Source organism: Mastigoproctus giganteus, chromosome 14 (assembly GCF_048544385.1).
Source record: "Mastigoproctus giganteus isolate SK-2022 chromosome 14, ASM4854438v1, whole genome shotgun sequence".
In the NCBI taxonomy this organism is placed as follows: domain Eukaryota; kingdom Metazoa; phylum Arthropoda; class Arachnida; order Uropygi; family Thelyphonidae; genus Mastigoproctus; species Mastigoproctus giganteus.
The window spans coordinates 22057307-22084773 of record NC_143588.1 but is presented as its reverse complement, the minus strand read 5'-3'; the positions used below and the strand labels follow the sequence as shown (position 1 = coordinate 22084773).

The following is a 27467-nucleotide window of genomic DNA, read 5'->3' as shown; positions in this document are numbered from 1 at the left end:
GTCGCTGTTCTGCATGGGGATTGGAGGACTGTGCAACTGCTGTAGTTTGTTATTCATTGACGGAAAGCTTACTGGGTGGGGGGGGGGGGGCAAGGAGATCAACATGCAGTTGAAGTGAGTAGGGGTGATGTCAGTATGAAACTCTTGTGCTGGATACTCTTTGGATTATAGTGTACTGTGCATTGCAGTATTTTATATTAAAAAAAATAATAATAATATAAAAATATAAATTACAATAGGTTTTTTTTGTAAAATTAGTATTGCTACCACTATATCTGGGGGCAAGGAGATCAACATGCAGTTGAAGTGAGTAGGGGTGATGTCAGTATGAAACTCTTGTGCTGGATACTCTTTGGATTATAGTGTACTGTGCATTGCAGTATTTTATATTAAAAAAAATAATAATAATAATATAAAAATATAAATTACAATAGGTTTTTTTTGTAAAATTAGTATTGCTACCACTATATCTTCTTGTTAAGCCAAAAAAATATATTTTTTGATATCTATCATGAACTGCAGTGTATCATTATTTCAACTGCAAAATTAGGTAACTTAAAATACAATAAAAATAACAAATCCAGTAACCTGGGTTAAAAATCATTGCTAAACTTCATAATGAAAACTTATCGACAGTAGTATCAACTTGATTATTTTGTGTTAATTTTACTACATATTATATATGATACATATAAAGTAAATTGCAATGTATGTATGAAAAAATAAGACAAAATAATTTTTTTTGCATATGTCTTCTAATCACATCCATGAGGAAATTGTTTATGGTGTGTCAACCACTGTTGAGGAAAATATGCTGTTTGAAAATTGTGAAATATCTTCCATTTCAGTTATCAGCAGGCTAATAATAAATCTGTTAACCAGGCATGTTACATTAAAAAACTAAAACAAATTTTCATATCATTTCATTGTTTTGTCAAAACTATTTATTTGTAAGAGTTTTCAACAGTGTTTTCTGCATTAAACCTATAAATTCTATCATTTACCTTCCAGATGGTAGGCTCGTTTTGGGATCATCATCGCTTACTGGAAGGTATTGGACTGGTTCAGTGTGCTGTTTTCAGATTCCAGACGAAGCACCAGATGTTGAAAAATCTATTGCAGTAACAGAGACAGAATCAGGAATATGCGATGGCATGTGTTTTGGCGATAGTATGGTTGTTTTAGGATTAGATTCTGGTAAATTCCTTTACAGAATGCTTGCATTTCCTTACTGAGATGGTATTACAGTAAACCTTAATGTGTATTAATTGGGGGAGAGGTCATCTGGATTAAGCAATAATCCAGATTAGTGAAGAAAATGATTGTCCTAAAAGACAAAAAAAACTTAGAAAACAAATAAATAGAAAATTTAATGATATAGGTAGTGCTGATTATAATAAATAAAAATTATATATATATCACTGTAGAGCCTTTTATTTAAAAACTGTAAAAAGACAATACATTTATCCATTGATAGAAGACTAGATTAACCGGGACACTTCAAAACTCTAAAGTTAAAAAAAATATATCCACGGAAATCATAAAATTCAAGTAATAAATAGAATAGGTATAAACAGATGTTTTGCAAGTCGTAAATACATGACAAGAAGCAGCATTATAAGTCATGATAAAAAGTTTGAAAATGTTGCATCCGTTAAATCTTTAATGAACCATTATAATGTTGGTAACCAAACCATACTTGACATCATAAAAAATAAAGAAAGGTATTATATTTTGCGGGCACATCTGATAGCATTAAAGGCATGACTATCAGAAAAATTATGAAACAGTCTACATACGAGGACCTTGATAAGGCAGCCGTGTTGTGGTTTAACCAACAATTACATAAACCCATAATATATAAAATATGCACGTATATATGTATAAAGAAGTATGCAAATTAAGCAATAACACCCGTCCGACTCAGAGTCAACAACAATACTGAACAATACACAAGATAATGTGATGTTTCTTCCTTCTCTGCACAGCCAGAGTGACTCATCTGCCTTCCTAAATCCCGTATGTCTTTCAACGTACAATACTCAACTGTGAAAGAATTTTTCCTATTTTGATCCGGATTAGCAAGGTTTTACTGTATTATATTTTTATAGCTAAGAGATACATACAAATATGTGATCAAGCAATTCAATCTTTGTATGTATTACAGTGTCCCTCCCATTACTCTCCCCCCTTTTTTTTATTATTTTAGAACCAAAAATAGACAATTGCTAATTTAGTTTTCAGAAAAAAGTATGAAGATGTGCATTTCTGAATGGCTGTTGTAGCGGAGTAAGCAAATATAAAGGTATATTTTGTTGCACTCCTGCAGTAGGAGAACCTCGTCCTTGTAGTCTCTAATGGCTGTTGTTGCTAAAGAAAAATCTTTAAAAAAAATCTTGTCTTGTAAACTCTTGAGTTTTTGATTAACCCAGATTATAAACAGAAAATTTATTTTTAAGTAATGTTTATTTTAAATAGCAAGAAATGGGTCCATATCAATTTGTCAGGAGATGAAACCCCAATTCAGGACCCAGAAAAGAATAGTCAAGTACAGGCTGCTCTGGTCAAAGGCGTTTTTTTTTTTTTTTTTTTTGGGCGACTCTACTGTCAGGGAAACGGGTAACATTTTTTGGATAAATGAACTAGAACCAGATTGTGTTTACCAGGAGCAACAATTGATGATGCTACCAACAGATTGTCAGATTTTAAGGGAGGTAAAAAGAGGATTATTATTCGTGTGGGGACTAACGATATTCAGCATACACGGCCTCAACATCTGTTGGAGAAATATAGGACTATGCATAAAAAAATGCCACAAGTTAGGTCACAATGTGTACGTGTCTGCAGTTCTGCCCAGACACAATAGGAGGGACTATGCTGTGAAAGCCTTGTGGATTAACTCATTTTTATCAACATGGCCTGCATTTGTAGGTAGTAATCTGTTTTATAGAGATGGTATTCATTTGAACAAAGATGGTGCAAGGATTTTTGCCAGTATCATTGAGGATACTCTAAGGGTTCAGGGAAACTGCTAATTGGGGAGGGGGAGAAGGGTAATTTAGATCCCTGTTTATTTGATGATATGGATCAAACCCCAGGGGCTCACATCTGGTGAGTACGGGCTTGGCACACCCAGGGTCCTGAGCTGGATATCATTATTCTTCTCTTTCTTGGTGATTTCCTTTTACTTATCTCTCTCTCTCTCAGGGTAACTCGGGGAATTTTTTTTGGCTGGTGCAGCATAAGCCACAGGCTTCCTTGCACAATATAACTAATAATAATAATAATAATAATAAGTAATGCTTGCCCTCAGCTCAAGAATTCTTGTTTGTTGCCACAACAACCGATGTTGATACGTTCTGAGGTTAGCAATGGTTCAGATGACAGGGAAGATATAGCTTGGGATACAAACCCAAATGATTTCAAGGGGTGTGTAAGCATAGTAAACTATAGAGGATTACTTAGTCTCAACTAATGCTGATATAATAGGGCCAACGGAAATGCGGTGCCACCCAGAATTGGTGATGACGAGTTCCACTATGGTATGTATAATGTATTTAGGGAAGATAGAAGGGGTGGAGTGGTCATGCTTCTTGACAAAAGCAGCCTGAGTGCGAGCTTTTGCTGAGTCTGAAGTTACATCTGCTAGCATAGAATCTGTGTGGTGTGAGTTAGTCAGAAGCAAAGGAACAATGAGAGTGGGAGTAATCTACAGACCAGAAGATTGTGAAGAATACGATGAGAGGCTATATGCAGATGGAATGGGCAGGCAAGCAAGCATGAATGTCTTATTATGCGAGACTTTGATCTGCCCTGGGTTAATTTTAATAAGGGGGAAAAAACTTTTTAAAATAAACTAGAAGATTATTATTTGTACCAGCATGTTAGAGAAAGTACTAGGGGTGAGATTCTTGACCTCATCATTACTACAGTTTAAGGCGCTGTATGGCATCTGTGAACTGGGTAGATTGCCGAGGAATGGTGAATACATTTGAATTATGGAATACTTTTAAAGCAAAAATCACAGAAGACATGAACACATACATACCTTTAATAAAATATTGCTGCCGAAATGGATGACAGCGGAGGTGGCTCATCAGATAGAGCAGAAAAAGATATCATGAGACAGTTACAGAGCAATGAAAAGTACTGAAGCCTATAACAGGTACAAGTTGATCTGTAATAGTACCACAAATAAGGTCAGAAAAGCCAAAGCTGCTTATGAGAAAGCATTGGCTAAGAGAGCAAAGAATGGGGACAATGAATTTTTCGTGTAAGTGAATACAAGAAAGAAAAAAGCGAATCAGATTGGATTCTTGTGCACTGGGTGTGTGTGAAAGTCTTAGACAACCCAGATGATGTTGCGGATGAATTGAACAAGTACTTTGCATCTGTCTTTAGGGATGAAAGTCATTTCATGCTGAAAAAGAGGCTGAGCCATCTGAAATTAGCGATGTTGTAATTATGCAGATGATTGTTTATTAGAAAATCTTTTGAGCATGAAGGCAAGTAAGGCTCCTGGAGTTGATGGCATATACCCCGTAGTTTTGAGGGAGACTGCCAGGGAATGTATTGAACCATTGTGGTTAATTGTGAGAGCATCTTGGGAAATTCCTGTGGATTGGAGAAGTGCATTCCAATACAACATACATTAAAGCAGTTCTAAGAGTTAGAAGTTAGTGACTACAGACTGGTTAGTCTGACTTCGGCAGTAGGAAAAATCTAAGGGTAATTAAGAATGCAATACAGGGTTGGTTGGGGATTTATTTGGTACATCAGCATCTATGGCCATAGTGCGCCAGCAATACAGGGACATAGATAGATGGACATGGCATTCTGAAGGACACACAACATGGCTTTGTTAAGAGTAAATCATGCTTAACTAACTTAGTAGGCTATTTTGACACAGTTACTTCTGAGTTGGATTTAGGGAATAATTTCAACTTAGTTTATTTGGATTTTAGCAAAACATTTGACTCCCTCTCCCACGAGAGGTTACTGCAGTGGTTTTCGACCATTTTTTTTTAATAATGGCACCCTTAAATAATTTACTTTATTTTGTGGAACCCCTACTCAATTTTTGCCTGTTTGATCCGACTCTCTCTCTCTCTCTTTAAAAATATGATATATATATATATATACAAAAAGTTAACTATAATGTAATATATGTAATGAAACTGTTATCTTTTATAATGTGAGGTTTTTTTGTATATTTTTTTATTTTGGAATTGTAAATAGAATGATCAGTTTATATATGTAAATACTATCAGTGTTGTGGTTTATGGAAAACAATAATAAGGATGTTCCTTTTATAATGAAATAAATATATAAATTAAAAATATATATATGTTTAAAGTAATTTAAACCCAAATTATGTGGCATCCTGCAATGTTGGTGCAGTACCCTAAGGTGCTGTGGCACCCCGGTTGAAAACAACTGTTTTACTGTATTAGTTTGAACAGGTCAGGATTACTGGTAAGATTCTAAGATAGATTGCTGAGTGGCTGCAGGGCAAAAGGCAGACAGTTGTAATTAATGGATATTCTTCAGATTGTAACTTCAGGATTCAGGTTTTTCTGGGATCAGTTCTTGGGCTACTGTTGTTTCTCATTTTCATAAATGACATTGATGAAGGGATAGAAAGCATGATATCAAAATTTTTAGATGATGTGAAGATTGGCAGAATTGTTAATGATTAGTGCCAAGCAGTGCTCCTTCAGGATGACTTGAACAGACTTCAAAGATGGTCAGAGAAGCGGCAGCTATGGTTTAATGTTACTAAATGCAAGGCCTTACACTTGGCAAATAGCAACCTACAGATAAATTATACACTTCATGGGGTTTAATTAAAAACAGTGGTGGAGGAACAGGATCTGGGAGTTACAATACAGGCAGATACGAAGTTTTCTGAACAGTGTAAACAGGCAGCCAGGAAAGTCCATGGTGTCCTATCGATGATTTATCGAACACTATCCTGTAGAGATAGAGAGGTCATAATCCCATTGTATAAGGCAATTGTAAGACCATATTTGGAATACTGTGTGAAAGTATGGAGACCTCATCTGAAAAAAAAACATTGAACTTCGTTATAGGGTCAAAAGGCTGGCAACTCGAATGGTGAGATTGGCAGGATGATGACAGTATGAGAAAAGGCTTCAATTATGTGAGCTACAGAGCTTGACAACCAGACACTGCAGAGGTGACCTGATTGAGGCTCTGAGAGGGATAAGTAAATTGAATGAAGGTAGAATTCTCACTGTTCTAAAGAATTCCAGAACTAGGGGTCGTAAATTCAAATTACAGTGCTTAGGTTTAGATTAGATTATAGGAAGTTTTATTTTAGGAAGCGAGTCATTGATAGCTGTAATAAATTGTCCTCACAGGTAGTTGAGGCTGATAGTTTGAATACATTCAAAGGTCAACTGGATACTTACCTGTGTGAAGAGGGAAGCATATAATTTGTGTTTTCTTGTCTACATGTGTTTTTTTTTTTTTTTTTTTTTTTCAGTGCAGCAAATGCTTGCTGCTTTCTCGCACTATATGACAAATACTATTACTATATCGGTTTGGTGAAGACAGTTTTGTTTGTGTGTAATACAGATGTATGACAGTTATTACACTAAATTTAATCTCTGACACTTTCATGTATGGGAGCCACATTATTAACAGAAAATTTGTTGTACTAATGCAGTAGAAGAACCCTGAAAGTAAATAAAGGTTAGGTTTTTTTTGATTGCTGAAGACAATGTTGCTATACTAATTTTAATGATTGAGATTTTTTAGACCAGAGGTTAAAAAATATTTTAGATATTTTTTGTTTATTATTCTTTATATATATCAAGATTGCACCTATATGTTATTCTAAATTAGATTGTGGTTCTCAAGTATACACATCTGCTAGACTCGGTGTACTCCGACAGTTGGATCCCATCTCCACCATCATGTGATTCGTATTCAGTGCCGGATTAAGGCACAGGCTAGCAGGGCCCTTGTTTGGGGCGGCATTCTTTAAGAGGCACCAAATTTTACAAATCATGAAAAAATATATGTATCCTTAGTAAAGGGGACACTGAAAAATCTTTCTGCCCTGGGAGCGAAAATACCTTGGTCCGGCACTGTTCGTATTGTATCTGGAACATTCGGACATCTCCTGTCTAGAGTCTCGATGTCAAAGTAAATGAACTATCATTATCGCTTTGTTAGCAACAGTTATCTCTGTGGTGCCTCCGTGGGCAGGAGCAGCAGTGTGTAGCACACGCTTCTTGATTAGACCGGGGTTCGAGCCCATGACCACCAAATACGGGGAATGCGGAAAGGTCAGGGAATGACAACTGCATATCCCCGGAGCAATATGGCTTTAGTTGCTAATGCTCCTAAAAACCAAATAACAATAACAGTTATCTCTGCAGTATGCTTTCAAACTGAAATCTCTGCCAGACCACCCCATATAGACACCCATTTTTGAGCCATGCTGGGAAATGTGAAACACTTGCCAACTGTCCATTCAGTATTTGTATCCAGTGGCTACTCAGAGATTTGGACATTATAGTAGACAATGTTGCCCCATCACTAAGACAATTCCCTTCCACCCTGGCATTCTTGTGTTCCAGCGTGCAACTTCTCTCTCTTTCTAAACACCTTGAGTTGGTCCTTGAGGTTGTCACAGACATTCTCTCAGATATGCCAGACAAGCTGTACTTGCTACCTGGGAGTCTAAAACGCTGATGGAACTGATATTCGGGTGACACTCAAATCAAGTGAACCCAATTTCGGCGAAGTCCGGACCTTCTATGACAGCCAAATCCTCTGCTTGCACCTTCACGATGGTTGGACTGTTAGTAATCCTGGGTATAACCTCCATGCACAAGTACATGGTGGGTGACCACCCAGGTGTGAACCAACGTAAGCAGGGGTCGAGGTGTGGCGCCCACACCACATGGAGGAACGCCGCCCCTCTATGTTACCAGGCAGTACTAGGTGGTAGATGACTCTCATCAACCCGTGAAATACCACCACTTTGCTTATTGGAGGCTTGGAGTGGTGGAACCCATGTTTAGTCTCTGGAGCTAAGATCCGGCCAACCCTTCCCTATCTCTTCAATCATGCAGTATGATTGATGATTTTTGAGGTTATGATGAATGTCGTGGCGAGATCCAATATTCCTTACATTTCGAGGGTACAGCTCTAAAACGGTGTTCGCAGGCCGGTTGTTGTTATTTGGTTTTTAGGAGCATTAGCAACTAAGGCCATATTGCTCCGGGATATGCGGTGGTCATTCCTTGACCTTTCCGCATACTCCGTATTTGGTGGTGACGGGCTTGAACCCCAGTCTAATCAAGAAGCGTGTGCTACGCACTGCTGCTCCTTCCCACCTGGCTATGGAGGTGCTCGCAGGCCGGCCGCTAGTTAGTACACCGGACCAAACCTATTGGTAACTCTCTAGGAGGCTTCCGGATCAGCTAGTGTATAATCTTGCTACCTCTACTCTGCCAGATAGTGACTGGAGGGAGTCCGAGTAGTGTGTATGCGGGGAGCATTGTCGAGGCCACGTTATGTTAAGGATCTGGGTATATTCTTATCACATGTACGCCATATCCAAAAATTTCATTACTTCATACAGCATGTCCCACCCACTTTTTTCTTACTATTGAATACACCATGAATTGTCAAAATAATAGAGCAAGCTTATCTGTGAAAAGGTCTAAACCTCCCAAGGACTTCCTAATTCATTTCACAAATATACGTGGTCTCAATTCTAATCTCAACGATGTCCATTTCCACTTGCAGTCTTCCAAACCCCATGTACTTTTTCTGACTGAATCTCAGTTATTGGTTGATTCAACTACTGCTCATCTCAGATGTCCAAATTATTTGCTGTATGATTCCTTTTGCCTCAAAGGTGGTACTTGTGCATATGTCCGTTCTGATATTCCCTGTCAGAGACTTGGCAATTTGGAATCTCCTCTCTTTGATCTTCTCTGGCTTAAAATCTCTGTACATCATTGTGTCAAATTCATCTGTTGTCTCTACTGTTCTCCCAACTCTACTAATCACTTGGAGCTCTTTGACTTCCTCTCTTTGAAAAGAAATAAAATATCGAAGCAACGAAAAGAACCATATATGTAGTTATTGTAACATGGATAAACATACACTGAGTGATCACTGAATTATGACCACTACCTAATACTTTGTAGGTCCTCCTTTTGCCTTCAGTACAGCAGCTATTCGACGTGGCATTGATTCAACAAGATGTCGGAAGCGTTTGGGAGGTATGGCCAACCAAGCTGTGTGTGATGTGGCCAGCAATGCAGGTATGGAGGTGATTGGTGTATAAAGAGACGCCTGATATACCTTTCCATAGTGTCCCACAATTGCTCTATGGGATTGATATCGGGAGAAGTTCGGAGGCCAATCGATATGCTGGAAGTCAGAACTGTTCCTCAAACCATTCGTGCATAACGTGCCCGATGGCTCGGCACATTGTTATCTTGTAAGACATCATCGCCATTCAGGAAAAAGTGTAACATAGCAGGGTGAACGCAGTCAGCAAGCAGTTGACGATAGCGGAGACCATTGATACATTGTTCCACAAGCACTATGAGTCCAGGTTCCTGCCAGTGAAACATGTCCCACACCATACAACCGCCTCCACCGGCCTGCACTTTTGATACCATGCATGATGGATCAAGAGCCTCATGTTGTTGACGCCAAATCCGTATAGGACCATCCATAGTGTGGATGGTCCTATACGGATTTGGCGTCAACAACATGACGCCAAACTATAGATGGTCCTATACGGATTTGGCGTCAACAACATGACGCCAAACTATAGATGGTCCTATACGGATTTGGCGTCAACAACATGAGGCTCTTGATCCATCATGCATGGTATCAAAAGTGGAGGCCGGTGGAGGCGGTTGTATGGTGTGGGACATGTTTCACTGGCAGGAACCTGGACTTTCTCCAGTCCAACTTTCCTAACAGTGAGGTAATTTTCCTTGGTGATTTTAATGTTCACAACTCCAGCTGGCTTCCGTTTTCTAGTCACACCGACCCAGCAGGTCGAGATGCTGAGGCTTTTGCAATTACTAATGACCTAGCACAGATTGTTCATTTACCTACAAGAATACCGGACAATCCTAATCATACAGCCAATATGCTTGATCTTTTTCTCACAAACAACCCTTCTAAGTACAAGGTCGAAGTGAGAGGTCCTTTAGGCACTTCAGATCACAACTTGGTGATTGTCTCTTCTCCAATGGAACCTTTATCTCATGGCTATTCCCAACCTCGTATTGTTTGGCATTACAAGAATGCAAAATGGGATGACCTGCGAGACTTCTTTTCCTTGGTCTGATTACTGTTTCAAAACTTCTGATGTCAACGTTTGCTCAGATCGTGTCAGTGAAATTATTCTTGCAGGAATGGAATCCTTTATCCCATACTCCACTTTAAAATCTCATCCTTTAGCTAAACCTTGGTTTTCCAATAAATGTGCTAAGGCTGTCCAAGAGAAGAATGTTGCATATCGCAATTGGCTTGTTTCTAATTCTTCAGTTTCATTTTCTGCCTACACCAAAGCTCGCAACAATTGTAAAGCAGTTATTAATCAGTCCAAACTAGAGTTTGAACAGGCTAAGAGTAGAAAACTTGCTTCTTGCTCTAATGGTAGCCGAGTATTCTGGTCTCTTGCTAAAGCTATTGGCCGCAACTTTTGCCCATCTCTGCTCCCACCTCTGTCCAAACCAGATGGTTCAATTGTCACTTCAGCCAAGGATAAAGCTAACCTGCTAGCATCCCATTTTTCTTCCAGCTCATGTATTAATGATCTTGGTAAAACACCTCCCACCATTCCTAACACGCTCCATTCAATGCCTCCTGTGGTCTTCCGTCAAAAGGATATCAGAAGGATTTTGATGAATCTTAATGCTAAGAAAGCTCCAGATCCTGATGGTATTTCTCCACTTGTTCTCAAAACCTGTGCTCCTGAACTTACTCCTATTCTTTGCCGCCTTTTTTCACTTTCTTATTCCAAAGGTGTTTTTCCTTCTGCTTGGAAATTTGCTCATATCCAGCCAGTTCCAAATCCCTCCCATCCAATTATTGTCCCATTGCAATTACTTCCACTCTTTCTAAAGTAATGGAGAAATCAATTAACCGCCAACTCTTAAACTACCTAGAAACCTTCCGTCTGATCAACGATCGCCAGTATGGATTCCGTCAGTGTCGATCCACTGGTGATATTCTAGCTTATGTTACCCATTTATGGAGTAATTCAATGGAAAGGTTCGTTGAAACACAAGTAGTTGCTCTTGACATCTCAAAGGCTTTTGATTGTGTTTGGCATAAAGGTCTTCTAAACAAGCTTCCATCTTATGGTTTGCCAACTATTTTTAGTAATTGGTTATCCAGTTTCCTCTCTGATCACTCACTGAGGGTGGTGGTAAATGGCTCTCTGTCTTCTAACTTCTCCACTAATGCCGGTGTCCCCCAAGGTTCAGTTCTTTCCCCACTCTTTTCCTCTTGTATATCAATGACCTTCTTCCATTGACTGGAAATCCTATCCATAGTTTTGCCGATGATAGCACATTGCATTCAACTTTCCATTTTGAGAAACCTTGTCCTGCTCAATCAGCTTCAAGTTCTCGAAAATCTGCTGCCAATTCCTTAAATGCCGATCTTCAGGTAATTCTCCAGTGGGGCAAAGACAACTTAGTTGATTTCAACCCTGCTAAAACTCAGTCTTGTCTTATATCTCGCAAAAAGGATTCTTCTGCTCCTATGCTTAACTTTAGTGACACTTCGATTTTTAGGCAAAATGATATATCTCTTTTGGGGATTACCCTGACTTCTAATCTCTCTTGGCACAAGCACATTACGAATATTGCTTCCTCTGCATCTAAAAAACTTGGTTTTCTCTTTCGCTCTCGGCGTTACTTTTCTTCCAAACAGCTGCTCACTCTGTATAAATCGCAAATCCGCCCTGCCATGGAATATTGTTCCCACATCTGGGGTGGTGCCCCCAAAACCTCTCTCTCAGGCTTCTTGATTCCATTCAGAAGAGGGCAGTTAGGTTAATTAATGATTCATCTCTAACAGAGTCTCTCCACTCACTTTCTCATAGACGCACTGTTTCTGCTGCATGCCTCTTCTACAGATACTTCCACGGGCACTGTTCTTCTGAATTGGCTTCTATAATTCCCGCTCTCTCTTTCAAAACAGTCTTAACACATGCCGCCTCCAGCCAACATCCATTTACTGTCCAACTTCAGACCCACAGAACCAACTTTTCATCTTCCTCATTTATTCATTCAACTGCCGTTTTCTGGAACAACCTTCCCTCATACGTATTTCCTGAAAATTATAATCTACAGAAGTTCAAGTCCAATGTCAACAAATATCTTCTTTCGTCTTCTCAACCTCCAACCCAAGCACGGTACTAAGTACTATAGGTTCTAATACCTCTCGTGTTTAGGGTTCACATAAAAAAAAAAAAAAAAAAAACCTGGCGGAAGGCCAGGACTCCATCTCTTGCAAGTCTACACAGATGGTTCTAAATCAGAAGTGTCTCTCGCTTCCCAGACACTACAGCTCTGCAGTGAATATGCGTAAGTGCCGCATATTCACTGCAGAGCTGCATGCATTTGAGCTAGCCTTGGATCACATATAAGCATACCACCACCACCACCACCACCAAAAATGTATATACAGATTCATTTCAGGCCTAATGAATAATGAGGTACAATTCTTGTCCAGGGTCTAGCAGTGGCTGTATTATCTTTTGGAATGCAATTTTTATATTTTCTTCTGCTGGGGACCCAGGAAAAATGGAATCAGGGGAAATTATTTGGCTGATATTGCAGCCAAACCAGCAGTTTCCTTGTGTAACTATTAGTCCCCTACACAGACTACAGTCAAATAATACAAAAGAAACTGGTTTCCCGATGGTAACATTCATAGCATGGGCAGAATACAAACAAATTATGAGATTAAGCCTGCAAGTGAACAGTGGTAGTCTAGTCTGTGTAGGAATCATAAAAGAGAAAGTTGTTCTAGCTCACCTCCACGTAGGACACAGTCGTTTGACATATTTTTCTACTGATGACTCTCCTATGTGTGAGCACTGTGACACTGTTTTAACCATCAAGCACCTTTTTACAGAATGTATAAATTTTACTCATGAATGACATTTATGTTTTAGTGCTTTTAATCATTCGACTGAGCCTTTTAGTCAGATTTTGGCTGATAATGACAATATGTCTAAAATTTTTAATTTTTTTAAAAATTATAAATATATATGCATATATTTAACTTGTTTTTATATATATATATATTTTTTTCTTTGCTCATTTTTATTGAGATTTACTTTTATTTAGCTTTTACATATATTTGGCTACGTACAACTTTTGTGTATATATAATTTTTGACGTGGTAGCCTTTGGTCACCTTATGATTTTTCTTCTGTATTAACCTTGTACTTGGCACATAATGGTTTGGTGCTACCAGTGCACCATAAAACAGCAAATCAGTCAATCAATCAAGCATATTCAATTGGATAACATGGTGACTGATTTTGTCCATCTAGTGAGCTCTTTTGCTGACTCAAATAAATTTGTTTATTGTTTACAGATCTGTGTTGGCAAAACTTTGCAATGATAATGTGTTTTTTTTTTTTTTTTTTTTTTTGCCTCCCTACCTTCATGCCTCAATGATTTTATTCTGTTCTAGTAGTAGTAGTAGTAGTAGTAGTGGCACTTGATGCAAGAAAGCAGTGTAGGAGCTTATGCAGCATCAGCCAAAAAAAAAATCACACCATACCCTCCAATTGCCTGTCCAGTTCCTCCTTAAATTTATTTAACCTATCAACTTCCACAACGACAGATGGAAGTTTGTTCCAGCAATTAACCACCCGCTGGCTAAAGGCAAATTTCCGCACATCTATTCTACATCTATCCTTTCTTAATTTGAACTTATGTCCCCGTAGGTTCGTATTCTGAACAAGTGGGAGGATCCCATCAGAATTCAGCGTGCTCAACCCATTCAAGGCCTTATAGACCTCAATCAGATCACCGCGCAGGTGCCTAGTCTCCAGCCACTGCAATTTGCAGAACTTAAGCCTCTCTTGGTAAGAGGATCCCTTCATTCCCCTCACCAATCGTGTTGCTCTTCTCTGTACACGCTCAAGCAAATCTACATCCTTCCTAAAATGAGGCCTCCAGACCTGTACGCAGTACTCAAGACGTGGCCTGACCATTGCCTTATACAGAGGGACAATCACCTCCTTTTCCCTGCTAGCAAAATTCCTATATATCATTGACAAAACCCTGAGGAAGCATTTCTAACAATCACATTATATATTTATTTTATATCTATCTGTTATATCTATTATTTATTATTTATTTATTATATCTATTTATTTATATTGTATCTATTTTATATATATCCTACTATTATTAATTTGGAATGAGATTTGAAAAAGTCACTGTATGACAATGCCGTTTGGAAAGTTAGTTTCTTCTAGAATGTTATTAAATATGTATCTCTGCATGAGAAAGAAATGCAAAGGAAACATTTCATTGTTCTCTTATTCTAGCCATATGTTTTCCTCCCCCTGTTTTAGGTTCTGTGAATATTTTGCAACTGCAACAAGATTTCTTTTGTTCCGAAAGCAGTAACTGCGAACACGATGAAGCAGTTTGCTCCTTAAGTGTTAATTCAGATAACAGTACTGTTGTGAGTTCTAGTTATGATAAATGGTATGTACATATGCATATGATATAGATGTGTACATGTGTATTTTCTGATAATTAACAGTTAATCTGATAGATATATAAAAGGTTTTTAGTGCTTAATGTGTCCTTTTTCTTCCTGGTTGAATTTTTTTTTTTTTTTTCTAAGGCATTTGGAAAAAAAAAAGACAAGAAAGACAAGTCAGCAGTACATTAAAACTTCATAAAACTAGTAATATTTGGATATGTTCTGTCATCTCTAATTCTATAATTCTTAATTGTTTTTCTTTATCCATGTTTTGCTTATTGTAATCTATTAACCCTAGGCCTCCTTCTGGCTGTGAACAGCCAGAAGGAGGCCTAGTTGAACAAGCCCTTCGGGGCTTGTTCAGCAGTATTGTTAATTCTGCTCATACATATTTATTCTGAAATTATTTCAGTAGTTGGTTATGGAAAGCGAGCTTGCTGTCAAAAATAACTGTAATGCAGGGCTGGTTCTGGCTCCTCTGCTGCCTGCGTGGAAATTTACGAGCTGTATTTCAACAAAAACCTTTACACAATTGGTGGACGGGCCTGAAAAAATAAGTACCTTGACTTGTAAGTGCAGCAAAGTTGGTGTTTCTGAATCATTTTGTAATGCTGATTTTAAAAATACCTTCCATTTGTCTCCATCGCTTCCATCCCGCAGTGGGTTGATAATGGCTGCAGTTTACCTTTAGATTTGTATTTTTATAAAGGAAAAACTAAAATTCTTTTTAATAATATGAACAGATTTAAATTAGATTTTTATTAAAACCAAAATGTAAGAAAAAATACATAACTACATAAAAAATATAAACAATATAAAAAAAACTTGCACTTAAAAAATTTTCAAAATTGTTGTTAAAACTGCACTCTTCTACCTTTCTTATTAGCTAGGTAATTCAGCAATGGTGTTGGATAACTCTAAACTTTCACACAATTTATTTTTGATTGATGGGAGTTTCAAATCATTTAGCCTCTCTTGGCTCATAGAGGTGTATTTTGAAAAAATTCAAGTTTTCTCAGAAAAGGGTGTTTCTGTAATGCTGATTTTAAAAATAACTTCTGTTTGTCTCTAAACATCCGGTTTCTTCAAAAATCTTTTTTTTTTTTTCCCCTCCCGATTAATTTTTCACGAATTTTTGTTAATTTTGGCAGAATTTGTGCACTGAAATTATAACAAAATATTACTTTTACGAGCTCTAAACTTTGTATGTTGAAAACACTATTAAAAAGGGTAGTATGGTAAAAGTCCACTAAACACAAAACTCCCTTTTTAAAAACTGATTTACAATGGGTCAAATTTTTGTTTCTTTGATTTTTTTTTTTTTTTTTTTTTTTGCAGATCCTTCTACTTTGCAGTCCCTCTTCAGCATTCAGCAATAGTCAGCCATCGTGTTGATATTCAACCTCCCCTGTTACCCCCATCTCCATTAAAGTTCTGGTAAAACCTCTCACCTTGTTCTTCACTAACACTTCCTAGAGATTTTCTGGGAAGTAGTCAATGTGAGAGTTTGAAAAATGTACCTTGACACTCATGTTGCAGCCCAGCTTCTTTATGAGGGACATTCAATAAATTATCTACCTGCCTATGAAGGAAATGAGATAGAGGCAAAAATCTGTTTTGATTTTTCAATGTAACTCCCCTGAACTTCAATACACGTGTTCCATTTTGTTGGCAATGAGGAAATACCAGACAAATAAAATTCTTTGTCCTCTCCATCAAAGAATGCAGAAACAGCAGACTTCAGTTCATTGTTATCAGCAAAACGATGTCCACTTAGGTTTTTCTTGAGGTGAGGTGTCGAAACAGGAAATAGTCATTGGGAGCCAGATCTGAACTGTAAGGTGGATGGGTAGGTTCGGTAAAGTCACAGTCTCAATGCAACATGACCTGTGCACTGGTGTGTTGTCATGAATAAGCAGCACACCTCTGGAAAAGTTTTCCACAGCATTTTTCCTTTATGTCTTCCTGTAGGTTGTACATTAAGGATAATAAATATGACTCCCCAGTGCTTGTGTTCCACGTAGTGAATGTACAAAAGTCCCTCAGCATTCCAAAAAACGATGGCCATAATCTTGCCAGCGTGAAGGTTGTGTCCAAAATTTTTTTGGTCGGGGAGAATCCTTGTGCTTCCATTGCATTGATTCTTGTTTGGTCTCAGGATCCCAGTGATGAATCCATGTTTCATCACCTGTAACAATTCTGGAGATGAAAGTTTCAGGATCTCTTCCATAAAGCTCTAAATTCTCCTCACAACACCGTACTCTGAATTTCTTCAGCACCAGGGTCAGAAATCTGGGGACCCACCTTGCACTGACCTTACTCATCCCCAAATGTTCATGAAGGTTGGTTATGACTGTTTCCTCAGATATATCACATTCCCTAGAGATTTGGGACACCTTTAAACATCTGTTATTCGGCACAAGGATTTTCACAGCTTGGCACATTTCTGGAGTGGTTGCTGTCATGGGCATTCCTGGATGTGGATCATCTTTGATGGACTCTCTCCCACTCAAATTGTTTTGACCAGAATTTTACCTAGTACTCTGAAGTTGCACTGTTGCCATATAAAGCCATGAACGGCCTTTAAATTAAATTTTCATTTCCATTTTTTTCTTTGGCAAGAAAATTGATGGCTGAACAATGCTCCAATTTCAGCAAATCCATAATTTGGTACGGGTGTCTTAATTCTTTCTCTTACAGCAGCAAAACCTAAAAACATAGTGGGATCAAAATTAGTATCATTGAAATGTGAGATTTAAGTACCAATGGGGATTGGTAGATGCCGGATAACTGTAGTTTCTGGTTGCTTGAGAATTAGTATTAAAAAAATACTTAACTATTATACTAAGCCCAATACTTTGAAAATTAAGACAAACATAGACAAATTTTACTAAAGAAACTGAGTTTTATTATAGAAACCGCTTTTTGAATACAGTAACTTACAAAAAAACACACTCAAAACTGTTGAAGTAGGTAGAGAATTCACTGGGCAGACATTGCATGAGGATAGTCCGGATCTGCTGATGTAGCTGGGACAGGATCAGGAGGGTCTGTAGATGGTTTTGGATCTGCATCAGTAGATGATGTTGTGCTGCCAAACTTGCTTTCAGCATTCTTCAAAAATGAATGAATATCACCTTACTTTGAGGTCTTACGTCTCTCAGACAAAGTCAAGTTATGCATGATGTGGAGCTGCATAAGATGCTGAGAAGTGAAGAAGGGTTGCTGTTCTGCAAAAGCTATTAAAGTTTCAAATGCTGCAGTAGCTCTCTGCCAGGATACTTTTTCCACCTGACACACATCGTCATCGCTTTCTTCCTCCTCTGCAACTTTCATTTTTCCATGATTCACAACAGCTTTTATAATGTCTTCCGTATTCAGTGTATGAGTTGCTGGTATATCTTCATCCACAATAAGCCAGTCGCCCACTTCATTTCAAGGCAAATTCATTTCTTCAACTAACTCACAGATTTCATCATAAACAGTGCTATTGACAGCTGCACTATTGCCTGGAAACTCCTCAAATTCGACGGAGGAATTCTCAAATATCACAGCTGGCCACAACTTTCTCCAACATTTCTTTAATGTTTCATTTCTCACAGAGTGCCGGGCACAATTGATAGTGTAGATAGCATCTTTGAGGTTATATTTCTTCTGAAAATCCAGAATTGTCCTATCAAAATTAGTCACTTTCTGCGTGAAGTTGCGCCTGTAAAACATTTTTGTTTTGCATCACCCCCTGATCCATTGGTTGGATCAGACTTGTGACGTTAGCTGGAAGATAACACACGAAAATGTTGCCATTAACTAGCTCTTCAGCAGGAGGATGTGCATGACAGTTACCCAAGAGCAACAAAACTTTACTATTCTCTGCTAATGCTTTCTTTCGTAAATTTTCTTTAACACTAGGGACAAATGAATAATGAAACCACTTGGTAAAGATTCCTGCGTCCATCCAGCTGTTACTTTGTGCATGATAATGTATGGGAAGGTTACTTACGCCTTTAAAGCACCTTGGTTTAGCAAATTTGCCGACCACACACAGCTTTACCTTATGATTTCCTGATGCATTTGCATAAACGAGCACAGTTACACACTCTTTATTTTGCTTAAACCCATGAGCTACCTTCTCATTACCACCAGACAAAGTAGAATTAGGCAGACACTTCCACATTAGTCCTGTCTCATCTGCATTATAAATCTGTTCTGGGGTAAAGTCATTTTTTTACACTATTTCACTAAACACCTCACAAAATGAAGCTGCAGCCTGACAAATCCAGCTTACGGATGCCGTAACGAACCTTGAATTGAGTAAGCCAGCCACTTGAAAAGGAACACTTACCTTCAATTTTCATTTTCTCATGAAATTCTTTTGCTTTTTGTTGCAACATGGGTCCAGAAATGCAACCACCCTCGGATCTTTTCAGCGAAAACCACTCATACAGCCTGGTCAAGTACTTTTCTCGGTGTATGAAGAGTATTATGCTTCTCTACACTCTTGTCACTCTCCGACTTGGCATAAAACTCCTTTATTTTCTGAGACAGCCTTAATGTCATAGATCGTTGATGAGCCAACATTAAATTCTTCCATGAGCACTGCAAGACTTTCACCTTTCTCAAGCCTCTTGCATATTTCCATCTTCTGCTTGAGGGTAAGCACTACACGTTTACTCTTACTTGCTACCTGTTTTGGCATACTAGGGGTTGAAAGAGAACACAGAATTTGAATAACAGTAAATCAACCAGTAAAAGTGAATTGTTGGGAGTGAGAGACAAACATGTGATGAGGGACATGCGTACACGTACTCACAGCCAAAGCGGCGTGCCAGGTTTGAATCATTTTTATCTAGAAATTAATATGTATCATTTTAATTTTTCAACTACCTACTATTTCCACTACTATTTAATAAAATTTAATAAGATTTTTTGCCAGTTGCTTGAATTCTGGTTAACGGAGAGTCTACTGTACCTTGTTTTAGCTTCTTTTGGGCAATTGAAGAGAATTTAGTACAAAAGTAGTTGAAGCAAGGATCTTTCTTTGGTAACACTTTCAAAAACTGTTTCATCAAACCCAGTTTGATGCAAGGGTGGAAGTGAAAGGAGGACAGTTTGGGATATACCAGTGGTTTGTGAACTATGTTCTTTGATTCAGACAACAAATTGCACCTCATTAGCCAGACTTTGACATCCCGGTGCTTACCCCTTGCCTAACTGTCCCACTCACACAAAAAGTAAGGCATTTTTTGTGTAGCCAGATTGCTGTCCAAGTAATATGCCTATCAGTTTAAGGTCAGTACAGACCAACCAACGAGTTATGTTCTTCATACTTAATATTTGTCAACGACTTCAAGTTCTCGTACATTTCTTTCAAATGCACAGAGTGAGCTACTGGAATTTACCCATATTCATTGTGGACCAACACACCTTTTAGACCTCCTCTTTGATGAGTCAATGAAAAGTGTCCACTGTGTAGGATGAGTCAATGAAAAGTGTCCACTGTGTAACTAATTCCTAAATAGTTCATTTATATTACTGCAAAAAAATCATAGAATCATCCTCAGAAAAGTAAGATACTAGTTCTTGTTCTCAGTGTCTGTACTATAAGAAAAATGTCCCATGTGCTAGATTTCTTGACCTAAGTTTAGAACCAAGAAGTTCTGCCGATTCCTTTGGTAAATTTAAATCCCTTACCAAATCATTGAGTTCATGCTGTGAAAACATATGGACTTAATATCTCCAGGCATGTAGACTTCAGTTTTATCTTCAGAAGAAATACATCACCAAGGATCCCAGTGTAACAGATGACATGTTGTCAATGCCACCTATCCCCAGAAACAATCCAGCACATCACTGCAGGATGCAGAATGATCACCCAGACAGAGTACACTCACCGACACAACCAGGTGGCCATTATAGTACATCAGAAGCTAGCACAAAAATACTAGCTGATCAAAGAAAGTTTACAGTATTAGAAATACAAGTCTCAAGGCATACTAGAGACCTCTACTCACAGACTATTCTCGGACCATGCTATAATAACAGACAAGACAATCCACACAACAGACTAGGCATTAACCTCATCAACAAGAAGGAAATGGCTACCTACCTGATCGACATAGCGCTGCCCAACACCAACAACCTCCAGAAAACAATACGAGGAAAAGATCAAGAAGTACTCAGATATAAGACAGGAAGTCAAAGATATGTGGCATATGAAACAAGTAATGCCCATCCCGATCACTGTGTCAACCACTGGCATGGTGCCAAAAAGCCGCCATAATAACTTAGCAGTAATATGCCTTCCAGAAAGAAATCCTGATCACTTGTAGGATAGTAAGTAAGAGAGTTCCTCGACCAGCAGTAATAATAAGAATAATAATAGTAACCATAAAAAAACAACCACCCCATTCACTTGGTACCGGTACTCATCATGGAGCAGTGGGGATGGGGGGCCACAAAAGAGAAATGGTTTTTATAATAATAATAACAATTCCAAATTGAGTATATATTAGATGAACTGGGAGACCCCAGAACACAGACTAGTAGAGCCTCTACATAAGAAAATAAGGTTGGAGTTAATAGTTTCAAAAATTAATCATTAAATTTATAGAAAGCACAATTCATGATTTTACGAATACATTTTTCTTAAATAAATTTGTTCGTATTCTTTATTGTGTGGCCACTCGCCTACGTTAAGTTATTGATTAGTCTTTTTCCAGAATTTGATGAGTGATGATCAAATTTCACCAGTGTATTGCAGGCTTGTTATGGTAAGTTCCAGAGGTGGGGTTGGTGGAGGGCTTTTGTCAGGTGCAAACATGGTCTAATTCTCTTGTCAGTTGTGTTTACCCTAAAATTAATCAGTAGTTACTCCAAAATTGAACAGGGGGGGTTAAATTATTCAAGAATAAATTTGAACATAGTGCTGGGAAATTGGTCATGTTAGGCCCACTTAAGGATTCTATAGGAAAACTCAGGCCCAAAGTTCTATAGAAAGTACGTTTCTAATTAGGGGTAGCAGTCCTGAAATTAGCTGTATACAGAATTCTAGAAAAAATTTATTTATGAAAAACTATATCCGTTTTGAAATGATCTTCATATTTTTAATTTTGACTTAATCTAATTTCATGAGCCAGAAGCCCTTCAGTATTCATTTGTAAGAAGTTATGTGGGTTTGAGTCTCAAATATTCTGAGAAACTTTAATTCCAGAGGTTAGCTTTGGACAAGGATTGTTAGAGGAAGTCTCAACACTAGTGAAGAGTTGATGTACTGAGTCTTATTAATGTATAAGATAGGAAAAGAAAGTTTTAATACCTCATGAGAGCAAAGAATAGAGCTGATAAGGAAACTGCCTTGCTCTGTCTTGGAGTCACTGGTTAATAAACGATTTGAAATGAAGTAATCTTTGATAGGATAAGCTGAATGAAGGATAACATGGGATCTTTGGCTAGAAGGGAACATTTGAATAGAAAAAGTAGAGAATTGATGGAAACCGAGCCAGATCAGTAAATAGGTTTAACTTTTCTTAGAGTAGTTGATTCTGAACATAGGATTAGGCACAATCAGTCTATGCTCTAACAAAAAAAAAAAAAAAAAATATATATATATATATATATATATATATATATTAAAATTCTGGCACCAGGATTTTTTTTTTTTTTTTTTTCCCTCCAATTTTTTTTCTGTTTTTTCCATCTGGGATATATACTTGTATATCTTAAAAACTGGTTTCTGTACTGGGTAGGAATAATCCAATATTGGCACAGAGGCTTTAAAAAATGCTCTAATAAACTGCACATTACCAAATATTTAAAAATCCTGTTGTGCAACCCCAGTTTAGAGGGGCTCTATTTAACCGTTTCGGAAATGTGAAGGTACTAAGTGAAAATTTATCAAATAGAATTCCTAAACTCAACTGTATAACTGAATGTGAGTAAAATTAGTTTGCACTCACCCTGCATTAAAAGAGATAGATTCAAATATTTCCTGGAAATAATTCATCATTCTTAAGAAGTTCTAGTTAAAAAGGAATTAATTCCCTCCCCACTTTTTTACATTTCTCTCAAAGCTTAAAAGGACAATGCAGGAATCGCCCTCAGTGCCTATCAACTGGTACCAATGGACTTGCTTCTACCTAAAAAACTTCACTTTCAACAGAATGTCTTTTGCTTCTCATGGGTGGAGGCAGATCGATGTTACTTTATTTCAGTGCTATACAGCAGGCCCTCGTTATAACATGGTTCGCTTTACGCTGATTCGCTGTAATGCTCTTCTTATATTATAACCCATATCTGACTATAACGCTGTCACAAATCACTATAATGCTCTTTTACAGATTGCATTTTTGGCATATTTAACGAAACTGTTTCATTTGATGGAGTCGATAGCTTGAAAATGAATAGCAAAACAGCATTAAAACGTTTCCCCATGCCAACTTGAGAAATTTTCCCACTCTCAGTGAAATTTTCTCACATGCTAATTTAATTGCAGTACAGTGACTTGTTACGTAGTTCCGAGATCAACATTTTAAAAAATGATCAAGTATATGCTTGTAATATTTCCATTATATGCATTCATCCGAAGTCTGGTCATCACTCAGAACAGTATTAGACATTGTGCGTAACTGACAGTTTACTTGGACATTGTATCATAATTAAAGCAACCAATGCAATTACATTTTTTAAGAGTTAATAATGGTGGATAAGAATGAAAAAGCAACAACATCTGGATGCAGTACAAAGACTACAAATGTAAGAAAAAAGGCTGAAGTTTAAAGTGTGGCACCTTTGTAGCCAGGTGGGCAGGAGCAGCAGCACATGCTTTTGATTAGACCAAGGTTCAAGCCCGTGACCACCAAATACGGAGGATGCGGAAAGGTCAGGGAATGACCCGCATATCCCCAGAGCAATATGGCCTTAGTTGCTAATGCTCCTAAAAACCAAATAACAAACAAACAAACTGAAATTTGAAAATTAAATTAGACATTTTGAAGCAAATTGATTCTGGTCAACGACAAGCGGATGTGTGCCATAATTTAGGACCGGCAAGTTTAACTGTAAGAACAATCATAAAAAATAAAAGAATTAAATTTAGCAGCGGGAAAGACAGTTGTTCCACTGCAAGCAACTAGGACCAGGCAGGCTATTAGGATTGAAATGGAGAGACTTTAACTAATTTTATTGAAGATAATATCCAATGTAGAATTGAATTAAGTTAAATATTATAATAAAAGAGAGAGAGAGAGAGAGAGAGATTAACCTATATGATGAGCTGAAGAAAACTCACCTAAAAAAAAAAAAGTGGAACCATTTTTAAAACTATTAAGGTACATCACCAAGGGTGTCAAGACTACTACTCAGGGTTTCTATGAGGTATAAGCTAAAGGTTATAACGATTTATGTACCAACATCGAGCCATGATGATGAAAAGGTTGAAGAAATGTACACTGAAATTGAGAGTCTTTTAGATGAGCAGAAAACTCACTACACTATCATTATGGTGGACTTCAATGCTAAGGTTGGAAAGAGACAAAACAGCACAGAAAGGGGAAATATAGGAAATTATGGAATCAGTGAAAGATGTGTAATTTGCAGAATCTCGAGGAATATCAGTAATGAACGCTTTTTTCAAGAAAAGGGTGAACAGAAAGTGGACATGGAAGAGCCCAAATGGATTAACAACTAATGAAATTGACTTCATCCTCACTAATAGAAGATATATCGTGAATGATGTTACTGTCCTGAAAAGATAAATGTTAGAAGTGATCACAGAATGGTAAGATGCACACTCGATATAGATGTAAGAAGAGAAAGGAAAAGACTGCCTTGAGTAAATAATACAAAGGTCTTTGAGATAACAGAAGAGAAAAAAAAGCAGTATGTACTGGAACTTAAGAACAAGTTTGAGCTTCTGCAGACTGCTCAGGACCAAGATATTGACAAGGAATATTACGACTTTCTGAAAGTAATAAAGCCCAAGAAACCTATAGGTAAAAAGAAATCCAAAGAAGAAAAAATTAGTCAAGAAACACTTGTCATGATGAACAGAAGACGACAAATGAAGGGCAAGATAAACACTGACAAGGAGAAAATTGAGTATACCGAGTTATGCAGACCATTGGAAAGAGACTCAGAGAGGACATAAGAAAATTTAACAAAAGAAAAGTAGAACAAGCATTAAGGGAAAACAAAGGATTTAAATCAGCAGCCATTATCAGAAATACAGAAAGACAAATGACACTGAAACTGAAGAATAGCGATGGTGTACTTATAAACAGCAGAGAAGACATAATTCAAATAGCAGAAGACTACTATAGAGAATTATATATGGAGCAAGGGAATTATGCCATAAATGGGGATGATGGATCGCAAATTAGTAACTCATACGACAAACCCGATGGCCTTCCTGATGAGGTAGAACATGTGTTGAAGAAAATGACGAATCAGAAAGCCCCGGGGTAAGATGAAGTTACTGTAGAGTTGTTAAAATTGGGAAGAAGAGACATGACACAAAAACTGGCAAGACTCTTCACAAAATGCATTAGAAAAGGTATGACACCTAAGGAGTGGAATAATGCAATCATAGTTTTGCTGTTATCCAATTAGCTTGTTATCCCACATCTACAAGTTGTTCACAAGGATCATTACTAACAGATTAGAAAGAATACTTAATGAGAATCAACCAAAAGAGCAAGCTGGCTTTAGGATAGGATTCTCAACTGGATCACCTTCACATAATATCACAGCTAATGGAGAAAGCAAATGAATACAAAACACCATTATGACTGACATTATGAAAAGGCATTTGACCCTATACAGCATAAGGCAATGTTTCGGACACTGGAAAAATAGCATAGATACCCCATATATTATGATTTTGAAGAAAATATATGAGAATGCTACCCCCTTTATTAGACTAGACAAAGACAGTAGTAAATTTAAAATTGAGAAAGGAGTTCGACAAGGAGACACAATATCTCCAAAGTTGTTTACTGCTGCCCTTGAGGAAGCTTTCAGAAAATTAGCCTGGTCGCAGAAAGGAGTCAATGTGAATGGAGAGTACCTAAACCATTTATGATTTGAAGATGACATTGTGGTCATAAGCCATGATCTCAAAGAATTAGAGGAAAATCTTAATCAGTTATGCACAGTTAGTAAGGATTTTGGACTAAAGATTTATATGGCTAAAACAAAAGTAATGATGAACAAGAATGTCACAGAAAGGGTTGAAGGAGCAGTAATTGAAATGGTAGATTCCTAATCTGGGAAAAGTCATTAGCTGTAATAATGATAAATGGCTGGAACTCAAGAGAAGAATAAATTTTGGATGGATAGCATTCAGGAAATATAGTCACATACTGAGGAGCCATATCCCAATTTGTCTAAAACATAAAATAATGAACCAATGTATACTCTCCACCATGACTTATGGAAGTGAAACTTGGGCACTCACCAAAAGAATGGAAGGGAAGCTGAGAACTGCGAAGAATGGAATGAATTATATTGGGAATCAGACTGTTAGATAAGAAGAGAAACACATGGATTAGGCAGCAAACTCAAGTAAAGGACATTCTTATCAAAACTAAAGAACTATAATAGTCTTGGGCAGGATACATAGCTTGAAGACATGATGACAGATGGACTAAGAAAATAACAGGATGGTACCTAAGAGGAGCTAGAAGAAAACCTGGAAGACAACAACAGAGATGGACAGATGAAATTCATCAGTTTTTGGGTAGTAAATGGATGGCCATTGCACAAAACCGAAGGAACTGGAAAGTTTCTGGAGAGTCCTTCATCCTGCAGTGGATTGAAAATGGCTGATGATGATGAAGGGCTGGTTGAATAGATTTAAAATCCAGAGAGAAGCCACAAGTGCAGATCAAGGAACCAAAACTTTCAAAAAAGAACTTGTTAAAATTATTGAAGAGGGGTATTATGTGTTATACTTCTCAACAAGTTTTTAACATAGATGAAGCAGGACTTTTTTGGAAACGAATGCCTAAAAGAAGTTTCATATTGAAAGAACAAAAAAACATGCCAGGTTTCAAAGTGGCGAAGGATCGGTTGACTTTATTGTTGGGTGGTAACGCTGTGGGGTATTTAAAATTAAAACACCTTTTAGTTTACCAGGAAGAGGGCCGAAGTACAACCCAAAATGACACATTTTTCGTGATTAAAGTCATCAATTAAATTAAATCAATAAAATCATGATTTTAATTGGAATTAAGTTTAATTTTGATACGTAATGTAGTTACCACAAAATTATATATGTATGTAATGCAGAATATTTTATATGTACAAATATTTGAATATTAAATATTTTGACTGACATTTGTGCATCTTTTCACTACTGTTTATTATTGATTAGGAAATATCCTATGGCACCAACCGCAACTCACAAATACATATGTTACCTTATGGGAATGCGGCACTCCCATAAGGATTCACTAAGTGAATTCTTTTGGGATTCACTTAGTGAATCCCATTCCGGAAAAATAGAGCGCTAAGTAAATCCCATAAGGGGATTCACTAAGTGAATCCCATAATGAAGATAATTCATTCCGGAAAAACAGTGTTAAGTGAATCCCATAAGGATTCACTTAGCACTCTGTTTTTTCGGGTTGGATTATCAGCGTTAAGAGAGGGTCACCTGTATATATTACAGTGCACATCCTCATAAATCTAATTTAATTATGGAGTCAGGTTTA

The 27467-nt window shown here is 37.5% G+C and overlaps 1 protein-coding gene across 3 annotated transcripts in view; it reads left to right on the top strand.

The window, feature by feature from the left end:
• Nucleotides 1–27467, top strand: part of LOC150075010 (methylosome protein WDR77-like) — a 136854-nt gene that overhangs the window by 41214 nt on the left and 68173 nt on the right. For all 3 annotated transcript variants that reach the window (XM_090388925.1, XM_090388924.1, XM_090388923.1), the window contains 2 exons: nt 1012–1197; nt 14621–14756. In XM_090388925.1, the coding sequence (XP_090245051.1) occupies nt 1012–1197; nt 14621–14756 (322 nt within the window). The remainder of the gene's footprint in view (nt 1–1011; nt 1198–14620; nt 14757–27467) is intronic.